Raw genomic sequence first — 13,912 nt, 5'->3', positions numbered from 1 at the left:
AAGGTTACAGGAGAATATGCGCTTGGGACAAGGAATGAAAGAGGAGAAAGACTAATTGAGTTCTGTAACAAGTTTCAGCTAGTAATAGCGAATACTCTGTTCAAGAATCACAAGAGGAGGAGGTATACTTGGAAAAGGCCGGGAGATACGGGAAGATTTCAATTAGATTACATCATGGTCAGACAGAGATTCCGAAATCAAATACTGGATTGTAAGGCGTACCCTGGAGCAGATATAGACTCAGATCACAATATAGTAGTGATGAAGAGTAGGCTGAAGTTCAAGACATTAGTCAGGAAGAATCAATACGCAAAGAAGTGGGATACGGAAGTACTAAGGAATGACAAGATACAGTTGAAGTTCTCTAAGGCTGTATACACAGCAATAAGGAATAGCTGAGTAGTACATTTGAAGAGGAATGGACATCTCTAAAAAGGGTCATCACAGAAGTTCGGAAGGGAAACGTAGGAAGAAAGAAGGTAACTGCGAAGAAACCATGGGTAACAGAAGAAATACTTAAATTGATCGATGAAAGAAAGAAGTACAAAAATATTCCGGGAAACTCAGGAATAGAGAAATACGAGTCGCTGAGGAATGAAATAAATCAGAAGTGCAGGGAAGCTAAGACGAAATGTCTGCAGGAAAAATTTGAAGCCATCGAAAAAGAAATGATTGTCGGAAGGACAGACTCAGCATACAGGAAAGTCGAAACAACCTTCAATGACATTTAAAACAAGGGTGATAATATTAAGAGCTCATCGGGAATTCCACTATTAAATGCAGAGGAGAGAGCAGATAGGTGGAAAGAATACACTGAAAGCCTCTATGAGGGTGAAGATTTGTCTGATGGGATATAAGAAGAAACAGGAGTCGATTTAGAAGAGATAGGGGATCCAGCATTAGAATCAGAATTTACAGGGTGTTTCAAAAATGACCGGTATATTTGAAACGGCAATAAAAACTAAACGAGCAGCGATAGAAATACACCGTTTGTTGCAATATGCTTGGGACAACAGTACATTTTCAGGCAGACAAACTTTCGAAATTACAGTAGTTACAATTTTCAACAACAGAGGGCGCTGCGGTCTGGGAAACTCTATAGTACGATATTTTCCACATATCCACCATGCGTAGCAATAATATGGCGTAGTCTCTGAATGAAATTACCCGAAACCTTTGACAACGTGTCTGGCGGAATGGCTTCACATGCAGATGAGATGTACTGCTTCAGCTGTTCAATTGTTTCTGGATTCTGGCGGTACACCTGGTCTTTCAAGTGTCCCCACAGAAAGAAGTCACAGGGGTTCATGTCTGGCGAATAGGGAGGCCAATCCACGCCGCCTCCTGTATGTTTCGGATAGCCCAAAGCAATCACACGATCATCGAAATATTCATTCAGGAAATTAAAGACGTCGGCCGTGCGATGTGGCCGGGCACCATCTTGCATAAACCACGAGGTGTTCGCAGTGTCGTCTAAGGCAGTTTGTACCGCCACAAATTCACGACGAATGTCCAGATAGCGTGATGCAGTAATCGTTTCGGATCTGAAAAATGGGTCAATGATTCCTTTGGAAGACATGGCGGCCCAGACCAGTACTTTTTGAGGATGCAGGGACGATGGGACTGCAACATGGGGCTTTTCGGTTCCCCATATGCGCCAGTTCTGTTTATTGACGAAGCCGTCCAGGTAAAAATAAGCTTCGTCAGTGAACCAAATGCTGCCCACATGCATATCGCCGTCATCAATCCTGTGCACTATATCGTTAGCGAATGTGTCTCGTGCAGCAATGGTAGCGGCGCTGAGGGGTTGCCGCGTTTGAATTTTGTATGGATAGAGGTGTAAACTCTGGCGCATGAGACGATACGTGGACGTTGGCGTCATTTGGACCGCAGCTGCAACACGGCGAACGGAAACCCGAGGCCGCTGTTGGATCACCTGCTGCACTAGCTGCGTGTTGCCCTCTGTGGTTGCCGTACGCGGTCGCCCTACCTTTCCAGCACGTTCATCCGTCACGTTCCCAGTCCGTTGAAATTTTTCAAACAGATCCTTTATTGTATCGCTTTTCGGTCCTTTGGTTACATTAAACCTCCGTTGAAAACTTCGTCTTGTTGCAACAACACTGTGTTCTAGGCGGTGGAATTCCAACACCAGAAAAATCCTCTGTTCTAAGGAATAAACCATGTTGTCTACAGCACACTTGCACGTTGTGAACAGCACACGCTTACAGCAGAAAGACGACGTACAGAATGGCGCACCCACAGACTGCGTTGTCGTCTATATCTTTCACATCACTTGCAGCGCCATCTGTTGTTGAAAATTGTAACTACTGTAATTTCGAAAGTTTATCCGCCTGAAAATGTACTGTTGTCCCAAGCATATTGCAACAAACGGTGTATTTCTATCGCTGCTCGTTTAGTTTTTATTGCCGTTTCAAATATACCGGTCATTTTTGAAACACCCTGTAAAAGAGCTTTGGAGGACTTGGGATCAAATAAGGCAGAAGGGATAGATAACATTCCATCAGAAACTCTAAAATCATTGGGGAAAATGGCAACAAAACGACTATTCACGTTGGTGTGTAGAAAGTATCAGTCTGGCGACGTACCATCTGAGTTTCGGAAAAGCATCAACTGCAAAATTCCGAAGACGGCAAGAGCTGACAAGTGCGAGAAAGAACTGCCGCACAATCAGCTTAACAGCTCATGCAAACAAGTTGCTTACAAGAATAATATACAGAAGAATGGAGAAGAAAATTGAGGATGCGCTAGATGACGATCGGTTTGGCTTTAGAAAAGGTAAAGGCATGAGAGAGGCAATTCTGACGTTGCGGTTAATAATGGAAGCAAGACTAAACAAAAATCAAGAAAGGTTCATAGGATTTGTCGACCTGTAAAAAGCGTTCGACAATGTAAATTGGTGCAACATATTCGAAATTCAGGAAAAAGTGGGGGTAAGCTATAGGGAGAGACGGGTCATATGCAATATGTACAAAAGCTGACTCTGAAGATGATGGAGAACCGGAAGGATTAACTGAGAGATGACTGATAGTAACTGAAGGCGCGCACCGGCAGTCAATGTTTTCAGTTAAGCGCGGACACGCTTCTGCCGAGCTCCCTCATTACTTCACGCTCGGATCTGTGGAAAAGGGGGGGGGGGGGGGGGGCGCAACAGGGGTAGGCGCCGGGCGGCAATTTCAAGGAGCACCAGATTCATATTCTTTAAGGGAGGGGGGGTAGGACGTCAATTTTCCAAATCTATTAAAAACTGTGGTAAAAATTGAGGTAATTAACTATATAATTTGTGTTTTTTCTAAACATGAAGTTTAAAATATAACAGTTCATTCGTTTTTTCATAAATTAAATAAATTCTGGAAGTTCATACACCTGTGAGTATGGTATGTATGCTGTGCAAAATTCATCGAAGAATCTCTCTAACTTATGAAGAAAAGTGTACCTATAGCAACAAATGCAGTATAAAAAAAGTATAAAAATGATGAAATTTCGCACGTAAAAAAAATTATTTTGTTATGTTTGCGAACGTTCACTACAATGGGTGTGAATCCTGAATCCTTCCTGGTGATGCTGACAAAGTTTTATGACTTTTGTTTGTAAAAGTATAGACACTGGAAATTAAAATGTCCTGAGATGCCTCTCCTGCTCCAAGTCGGCCCGTTTGACCCCCTTAAGAAAAGAACCTTATTTCAAATAGCGCCAATCATTCGGCACAAGTTCGTCTATTGATTATTCATATGATTTTGAATCGCACCCGAGTTTATTTTTGAACATTTTTGAACACATTCTAAGTCGATTTCTGGACGAATCATAAGTTGATTTTTTTGAATGCGTGCATAGTTTACGTGATTTCTCTGCCAAGTGAATCCCCGGCGCTTCAAGAAATAAAATCCGTAAACAGAAAGGGAAGGGACTATACGAGCCGAGCCGCATAAAACCCAACGGATGAATGCCAATCGCTGTTTATGTGGTTGATTAGCTGTACGCATGATCAGCGTTATTATACTTATTAGCAAAATCACTTGATCCATAGTACCAGTGTGGAAATAAATGACGTTGTACAGTCCCCGGTTGGCAGCTGCCTGAGCTCTATTCTCGGAATAGCGTGAAAAACGCGTTGTTCGAGCACATAATAACGCCTAATAGGAGAATAAATATGTGATAACTGAACCGGTGATGCTGGCAGTGTTAGCGAAGTTAACAAGAAAATAAGCTCTGGTAATGGCAGGCATAGTTACAGACTTAGTGATGAAAAGATTGTTTGTTAGAACTAGGAAGGAGAAGAAACGGGGACATCACACAATTATATGTTGGAATATGATGATTCCAAAAGCATATAAAAATTTCATACTACTACTTTTCGGTATCATGCTTGAGAACCTGGAGCGTATGAATGAACTGTGAAACTATATCCTAACATAAAACTTTTTGCTTGTTGTAGCCTAACAGACATTTGATATTGTTACGTCGTGAAAAATATTCTCTCGTGTTATTTATGTAAATGAGGTAGACAAAATTGACCATTTGTACCAGAACAGTCTCGTTTATTTGGCTTGTGTTATAATTGCTGCAATATTACAAGGGCCTATTTCGTTTTATCTATCAGGGAGTAACAAAATAGACGAAATCAAATCGAGAAACCGCACCAGGGTTGGGTACTATTCGTATTAACAGCTTTTTCACTATTAGGCAACGACGTTTTGATTTTTCATATAGCAAAACGTTTGACGAACGTTCATGCTGTAAAATATTCTTTCGCAGAAAGAAAGCACGCCGTGTAAAGCTGTAGCTAGATTAGAGAGAAAAAATTGCTGGGACCTAAGGACTGAAGAAATGTATACTGTCATGCTTCTCTCTTGTCTTTGCTATTTTTTTGTTTCCTATATTTAATTTTACGTCACACAAAAGAGAAAGTTATTAGCTAATAGGCAATAAAGAGCGCAGATTTACTGAGGAGTTCTTATTCTCCCTGTCACAAATAATCCACGCAGTATTAATTGCGAGTTATTTTTTTAAGGGGGATAGTATGTCAAACCGGCCGACTTGGAGCAGGAGAGGCACCACAGGACAATTTAATTTCCACTGTCCTGAATATAGGTTTGATAGCTTCCATTGCAAAATATACACATTTGAATCCCACAGAGCGAAGTAGGGTGACGTGCGATAGAAGAATGCTGTGTGAAGAGGCTCGGAACTACACTTAGGCACCCTTAAGACCAAATAATATGTCTTACATTTCCTCCAACATACGTTTTATACACTGAAGCGCGAAAGAAACTGGTACAGGCATGCGTATTCAGATACGCAGATATGTATGCAGGCAGAATACGGCGCTGCTGTCGACAACCCCTATACAAGACAAGTGTCTGGCGCAGTTGTTAGATCGGTTACTGCTGCTACAATGGTAGGTTATCAAGACTTAAGCGAGTTTGAACGTGGTGTTATAGTCGGCGCCCGAGCGGTAGGACACAGCATCTCCAAGGTAGCGATCAAGTGGGGATTTTCCCCTACGACCATTTCACGAGTATACCGTGAATGTCAACTCGGTAAAACATCAGATCTCCGATATCGCTGCGGCCGGAAAAAGATCCTACAAGAATTGGACCAAAGATTACTGAAGAGAACCGTTCAACGTGACGGATGTGCAGTCCTTCCGCAAACTGCTGCAGATTTCAATGCTGGGCTATCAACAAGTGTCAGCGTGCGAGCCATTCACCGGAACATCATCGATACGGGCTTTCGGAGCCGAAAACCCAGACGTGTACCCTTAATGACTGCACGACACGAACATTTACGTCTCGCCTGGGCCCTTCAACACCGACGTTGGACTGTTGATGACTAGAAACATGTTCCCTGGTCGGACGAGTCTCGTTTCAAACTGTATCGAGCGGATGGACGTGTATGGGTGTGGAGACCACCTCATGAATCCATGGACCCTGCCTGTCAAGCTGGTGGAGGCCCTGTAATGGCGTGGGGCGTGTGCAGCTGGAGTAATATGGGTCCCCTGGTACGTCTAGATACGACTCTGACAGGTGACACGTGCGTAGGCATTCTGTCTGATCACCTACAGCCATTCACGTCCATTTTGCATTCCGACGGACTTGGACAATTCCAGCAGGAAAATGAGACACCCTAAACGTCCAGAATTGCTACAGAGTGGCTCCAGGAACACGCTATACGGTATAAGGCAGGTGTACTAGTTTCTTTGGCTCTTCATTGTATGTTTTATATATCAAACTTTTCAGAGATATGTGCGCTACAAAATGAACATATTTTTGAAAAATCGATTTTTTAAATTTTTTACGCCATTTTTCAAATGGTGAAGGGGGCGGGGGGGGGGGGGACACTAACAAATTTTTGCCCCGGTCCGGTCCGGAAATATTGTGGAGCCGAGGCTGCGTGACGTCACACATGGTTTAAGATATCTGGCGCGGGATGTACGGTTGCACAGGAATGCCGGACATTTGCCACGCCGGACATTTGCCACACTTGACCCTTCGCCTGGTAGCTTCTCGTACTACTTCTGTCCGCTTTCAAACCGCCGTCTCCACATCTTATTCGATACAACCAGTACGTAAGGGACCTTCTTCTTCGACTTCTTGGCGAAATACAGAGCTTCTTTTCCGAAATCGAAATATTTATAACTTTCGGGAAACGAAAGCAATACCGACGATTATGTCAGTACGTAATTAGTTAATGTAGATATAAATCCCTCTGTACGGTAGCTTCCTTTCACGCTTACTGATTGCGATAGAAACAGTCCATCGCCATAGGAGCAACAAGAAAGGAACGATGTAAAGAGAATGCGAATGTACGCTAATCATTTCTTCTTTAACACTGCATTTGTGCCTACTTTAATTACTACAACTGCATGCCCAAAAGACAATGGGTATGTGTATGTTTGAAAAGAAGAACGACATACCCCATATTAATTTACTCTCTAAAATCCGATATCCCTTGCGGCGAAACATTAGTTAATAAAGTGTAACGGGAGAATGTCCAAAACATGACTGAAAATACGTTCACTAAATAGAGATAAGAACATCTATGACTGGCATGTCATCTAAAGGCGACGTACAATTTTAAAATGTTAGAAATAAGGAAATGAAGTAATACAGAATGCTGTGCTTGTAACGTACGTTGTTGTTCTACATTGTTTAGCTCTGGTATTTACAGTGTCACAGAGAAAACATCCTAGGTTTTGGAGGGAAAAACCGTAATTGTAATGATCTGCACTACAACAGAAACAAGATGCACAACTTAAGGAAAAATAATGTAATGTATGTTCCAGCTCACAAGCGACATTGAAGCAGGTAGTTCCTGTGACTTAGTATGGGCAGAGGTTATATTCGACAACCGGAATAAATTAACTGGCTCCTTTTACCGACCCCTGGTCTCAGATGAAACAGTTGCTGAACAGTTCAAAGAAACCTTGAGTCTCATCACAAACAGGTACCCTACTCATACAATTATAGTTGGCAGTTACTTCAATCTACCTTCCGTATGTTGACAAAAATACATTTTCAGACCCTATTGCAGATAGAAAACAACTTCCGTAATTGTTCTAAATGTTTTTTTTAAATTATTTTGAACAATTAGTTCACGGGGCCATTCAAATTGTAAATGGTTACAAAAACACACTTGACCTCTTAGCCACAAATAATCCTGAGCATCACGACGGATACAGGGATTACAGTCGTAGCGAGGCTCAATCCCGTAACAAAGAAATTCACCAAAACTAAACGCGAAATATATATATTTATAAAAGCAGCTAAAAATTCGGTTGACGTCTTTCTAAGAGACTGTCTCCAACCCTTCCAAACTATGTAAGTGAAGACCACATGTGGCTTAAGTTCAAGGAAATAGTATCAACAAAAATGGCTCTGAGCACTATGGGACTCAACTGCTGTGGTCATCAGTCCCCTAGAACTTAGAACTACTTAAACCTAACTAACCTAAGGACATCACACACAGCCATGCCCGAGGCAGGATTCGAACCTGCGACCGTAGCAGTCGCACGGTTCCGGACTGCGCGCCTAGAACCACGAGACCACCGCGGCCGGCAAATAGTATCAACAGCACTCGATAGATTCATACCAAATAAATTAATAAGTGACGGAACTGATCCCCCATGGTACACAAAACACGACAGAAAGCTGCTGCAAGAGCACCGAAAAAGGCACGTATAATTTAAACGAACGCAAAATCTCCAAGATTGGCGAAGTTTTACTGAGGCTCGAAATTTGGTGCGGATTTCAATGCGAGATGCGTTTAATAGTTTCCACAACGAAACTCTCTAGAAATGTGGCGGAAAATCCAAAGAGATTCTGGTCCTATGTTAAGTACCCCAGCGGAAAGGCTCAGTAAGTACCTTTACTGCGCGACAGCGACGGTAATGTTACTGATGACAGTGCCACTAAAGTGGAGTTAATAAATGCAGTTTTCCGAAATTCCTTCACCAAAGAAGACGAAGCAAATATTCTAGAATTCGAAATGAGAACTGATGTGTCGACAGAAGTGCCGACACAGTGTGGTTTGAGGAGACCGATATGCACGCTATAAGCTCACGCAGGATGGCGTGAGGTCTGAAACAGGATACGTAATGAATGCTATAAAGAAAAGTACGTAGCTTCTGGAATACTTAACTTTAATCCATCATTTGTATACATCGTTCTTGATGAGACATGCTTCATACGATAACTATCAATTGCTATGGCGCCTTGCTAGGTCGTAGCCATTGACTTAGCTGAAGGCTATTCTAACTATCTGCTCTGCAAATGAGCGAGGCTTCTGTTGTGGACTGACAAGAGCAGCCAGTCCACAATAAGGTAGCCGATAGGGCACGCGTAACTCACGCCGTCTTGCGTTAAATCTGAAACAGTATAGGTGATGAAAGCTATAAAGAAAAGAACGGAGCTTCTCATATACTTATCTTTAATTTTTTCTTGTACATCTCTATGGTGAATACAAATGAGACTCTCTACAGATATGGATAACTGCGCCTTGCTAGGTCGTCCATACAACTGGGGCCGAGTTCGAGTCAGTCTCTCGAGACCTGCCATGTGGTGGCGCTCGGTCTGCGATAACACAGTGGCGACACGCGGGTCCGACCTGTACTACAGGACCGCGGCCGATTTAAGCTACCACCTAGCAAGTGTGGTGTCTGGCTGTGACACCACAGCTTCGTCAGTGTGCGTCGCTAGCTAAGTCGTCCGTACAACTGGGGCGAGTGCTAGTAAGTCTCTCGAGACCTGCCGTGTGGTGGCGCTCGGTCTGCGATCACTGACAGTGGCGACACGCGGGTCCGACATGTACTAATGGACCGCGGCCGATTTAAAGCTACCACCTAGCAAGTGTGGTGTCTGGCGGTGACACCACAAGAACCGCTGCAAACATAATATAGGAGGAGGAGGATGGGGAGACAAGGGACCCAACCCTTCGATGCAGGTAAGATCGTGGCAAATGTCTGGCGTGGCAAATGTCCGCACACCGTTGCACAGTGGATGTGACTGGGTCGCTGGAGTCGTGGAGGCGTTGAGCCGCCTGCCCAGACGGGCCTTCCCGCTTGCGTTGTTCCGGCCGGCGGTTCCCCAGGCTGTGGCGCCTCAGCACGTCCTGACTTTTACGCGCGGCGCTGTTTAGAGTACCCTCCGCCTTCCCGGAACACGAGAGGACAGGCGGCCCACACGCGCGCGACCGCAGCCGGCGCGTAAACACGGCCGAGTGGGACCGGAGTGAGTCGGCAGGCGCCTACAGTTGGACCGGGCCAGCGGCAGCTCTCGCGAAACCCCGCAGCCTAAATTTAAACTCAGACGCTGGCGCTCTCCACACGGGGTACGGGTCGAGCCAGCGAAGTCACTGCCCGGTTTTTCAGGGGGGCAGGTTACGACTGCCTGGTGCCAGTCTGTACTAACTCTACCGTAATACTACCGTCTACCAAGGTACCAATTGAGTCCGAGGTCACAAGTTCAGTCTTTAGCAGGGCTCATTTGAAAGTGTCCGTTAACAATTGTTGTTGATGTCGTGGTCTTCAGTCCTGAGACTGGTTTGATGCAGCTCTCCATGCTACTCTATCCTGTGCAAGCTTCTTCTTCTCCCAGTACCTACTGCAACCCACATCCAAATGGTTCAAATGGCTCTGAGCACTATGGGACTCAACTGCTGTGGTCATCAGTCCCCTAGAACTTACAACTACTTAAACCTAACTAACCTAAGGACATCACATACACCCATGCCCGAGGCTGGATTCGAACCTGCGACCGTAGCAACAGCGCGGCTCCGGACTGGAGCGCCTAGAACCGCACGGCCACCGCGGCCGGCGCAACCTACATCCTTCTGAATCTGTTTAGTGTATTCATCCCTTGGTCTGCCTCTACGATGTTTACCCTCCACGCTGCCCTCCAGTACCAATTTGGTGATCCCTTGATGCCTCAGAACATGTCTTACCAACCGGTCCCTTCTTCTTGTCAAATTGTGCCACAAACTCCTCCCCAATTCTATTCAATACGTCCTCATTAGTTATGCGATCTACCCATCTAATCCTCAACATTCTTCTGTAGCACCACATTTAAAAAGCTTCTATTCTCTTCTTGTCCAAACTATTTATCGTTCATGTTTCACTTCCATACATGGGTACACTCCATACAAATACTTTCAGAAACGACTTCCTGACACTCAAATCTATACTCGATGTTAACAAATTTCTCTTCTTCACAAACGCTTTCCTTGCCATTGCCAGTCTACTTTTTATATCCTCCCTACTTCGACCATCATCAGTTATTTTGCTCCCCAAATAGCAAAACTCCTTTACTACTTGAAGTGTCTCATTTCCTAATCTAATTCCCTCAGCATCACCCGACTTAATTCGACTACATTCCATTATCCTCGTTTTGTTTTTGTTGATGTTCATCTTATACCCTCCTTTCATGACACTGTCCATTCCGTTCAACTGCTCTTCCAAGTCCTTTACTGTCTCTGACAGAATTACAATGTCATCGGCGAACCTCAAAGTTTTTATTTCTTCTGTTAACAATTGTGAGCGGAAAAATACACTCACGTTCAGAAAAAGAAAAGTAGCGTGATTGCTATACGTATGTGGCACTACGTACGTAAGTCGCTTCAACTTGTTATCAAAGTGTCAATTTCGATATAAAAAAAAGAAGGGGTTTTTAATTTTATTTGTATTTGCTTCTGAAAATGTTGTCAAAATTATGTTGTAGAAAGAGCATATGCAGCGGAGCCTGTCGCGGCCAAAGATGTAACACAACCGCGACGATAGCAGCCGCGTGGCGCGCGGCAAAGATATCGACTGATGCGCGCCGCTATTGAAGAGAAACGAAAGCATCCAATAATGAAAGTTGTGAAAAAGAGACAATTAACGTGACATGTTTGTTTGTTCAAAAATTCTGGTTCTTGGTATTGCCCCTTGTTTCAAGAGGAGTTACCGTTGAGGTCTCGTGTAGAGAATTACATTTGAGACATCGGGGAGTTAGTCACCACTGAGGTCACGGGGTAACGCCAGTCAGTTCGTGACACTCGGGAAGTGTAAGACTATTTGGAGTTGGCGCTCGAGTGATTTAATGTCGGATTTGGGCTTCTAAAGTTATTAGTTGAACCCGTGATGGAGCTATGACCTATATGGGAAGTTATATGTAATTATTGCACGTGGTGGATTGTTCGCAATTGGCAGTGGGATGTGCGATGATATTTGGAGTTTGATTTAAAAGAGTAACTCGTTGTGAGACACGCTAAGAGATTGGTGTAAAGTTTGGTCGGGCTAACCTTGGAGTTACTCGCAATCAGGCGTTCCGTATCTCGTGCTAAAGGGAGGTTCTTTTCAGTCTTGATTATGTGTACTTGGTATCGTCTTCACGCGAAGACTTTGCGAGTGATTGGTTTAATAACGGTAACCACAAAGGTACATGTCCCGTTGCCGCTTCTGTAATAAGCATTTGCTAAAGCTTTGGCGTGAGTGTGCGACTGTATTGGTTGTAATTGTGGGAAGTCCTACGGTAATAGAATCCCCGGCTGAAAGAACTCTCAAATTGAAGTGCGGCCTGTGATTGTCGTGTAATTATTGTGGGAACGGACGTCCGAGTTTGATTAACGTAAACGGGAGGACGAATCTGTGTCAGATACTTTTTGGCACGCGCGAATTGGTGTAATAGTAATTTTCCATCCGACGAAACTGACAGAACCGAGACCAATTTACTGAGTAGAGCACCATAATTGTCTCTTTTGAAATTGTGAGTGCTGAGTGTTTTAACTCTGGTATAGAGGGTCCGCGTATGTCAACGCCTGAAGAGGGAGAGATTTGCTTCGATTTGAGTGAATGATACTTTGAAGTGGCGGTGACGCTTAGGTTTTTTGTTTCTTTTTTTTACTAGCTTCCGCTTAATGGGGAAGTAGTTTACCACCAGCACTCACGCCTGACGAAATTTTGTGGAGACATTGAAAATTAAGAAAATGGCTGAATAAAATGATGCTCAGGCCCTGTGCATATGAAGAAAAATTGGTGTCTCGTGTTATCATTGCTCCCCGTATAACATAACTTGAAAATACGATAGCAGAATCTTTGAATCTCAAAAAGAAAAAAGGTTAAAGATTACGCAGTGAATCAAAACGGTGAAGTACAAGCAGGGAAAAGAGTATTAAAGTGAAAGATAAGTCACACTGAGAGTTTGTTACGATAATTTCGTAAAGTTTGGCTTAAAGTATATGAAAGCGGTTTTTGTCTGACTGTTTATGTAATAAAAAGTGGAAAATTTAAGTTATGGGGAATTAATAATCTATGAAGGTTGTAGCAGTAAAGATAGCATTACACCAATGCATAGTAAAAATCTGGAATGAAGAGAAATTACCAGAAAATTGGACTACTGCTATAATACATCCATTTCATAAGAAAGGAGAAAAATCAAATCCAGACAACTATAGAGGAATTTCCCTTTTGGACTGCACGTATAAGATCATGTCAAGAATACTATACAACCGCTGTAAAGATGAACTAGAACTGTAACTGGGAGAATATCAAGGAGGATTTAGACCCTGGAGAAGCTGCCCAGAACAGATAATCACCTTGAAGTTAGTTATGGATGTCTACAAAAGAAGGCAAAAACAACTAGTCATAACCTTTGTAGATTTCAAAAAGGCGTATGATTGCATCCATAGATCTTCAATGATGAAAATATTAAAGAATTTTGGACTTCATCCTAAATTAATAAAAATGATACAGTTAACCTTAACAAACACCAAATCCAAAGTAAAATTTAGAGGAGAAATATCTTAACCATTTACGATTAAAACAGGGTTGAGACAGGGAGATTGTTTATCACCATTGCTATTCAATTGTGCTCTTGAATATGTAATGAGAGAATGGTACAAGGAAAATCCTATGAATATTAAAATTGGAACTAAGAAAGATAAAATAAACCTAAATTGCTTGGGATTTGCTGATGACCTAGCATTACTAGCTAATAATATTCAGGAAGCCACGAAACAAATAACAAGCTTACAAAATATAGCACAAAAATTAGGACTCCAGATATCATTTGAAAAGACTGAAATAATGGTAACGGATCCACTTGTAATAGATCACATCACAGTGAACAATAGGGAAATTAAAATAGTGAAACAATACGTGGGTGAAATTATAACACATAAATTGGACGAGAAACCTGCATGGCGAGCAAGAACTAATAAAATGACAAAAGCTCAAAAACTAACATGGTCTACGTACAATAAAAAATGTCTATCAATTAAAACAAAATTAAAACATTACAAGACGGTGGTTCAACCAGAGGTTACATACGGAAGTGAAACTCTTTTTAAAGTGACCCAGAAAAACAGAATTGACAAAATTTTAAAAGTAGAGAGAAGAATTGCTAGAACATGCATAAATAAG

At 42.8% G+C, this 13,912-nt stretch overlaps 1 protein-coding gene across 1 annotated transcript in view; it reads left to right on the top strand.

The window, feature by feature from the left end:
* LOC126209875 (H2.0-like homeobox protein) overlaps nucleotides 1–13,912 on the top strand; it is a 109,371-nt gene that overhangs the window by 56,659 nt on the left and 38,800 nt on the right. Inside the window, exon 2 of the mRNA XM_049938999.1 lies at nucleotides 9,655–9,746. Within this exon, the coding sequence (XP_049794956.1) occupies nucleotides 9,655–9,746 (92 nt within the window). The remainder of the gene's footprint in view (nucleotides 1–9,654; nucleotides 9,747–13,912) is intronic.

This window comes from Schistocerca nitens, chromosome 10 (assembly GCF_023898315.1).
Source record: "Schistocerca nitens isolate TAMUIC-IGC-003100 chromosome 10, iqSchNite1.1, whole genome shotgun sequence".
Classification (NCBI taxonomy): Eukaryota; Metazoa; Arthropoda; class Insecta; order Orthoptera; family Acrididae; genus Schistocerca; species Schistocerca nitens.
This window is presented reverse-complemented; position numbering and strand designations above follow the sequence as displayed.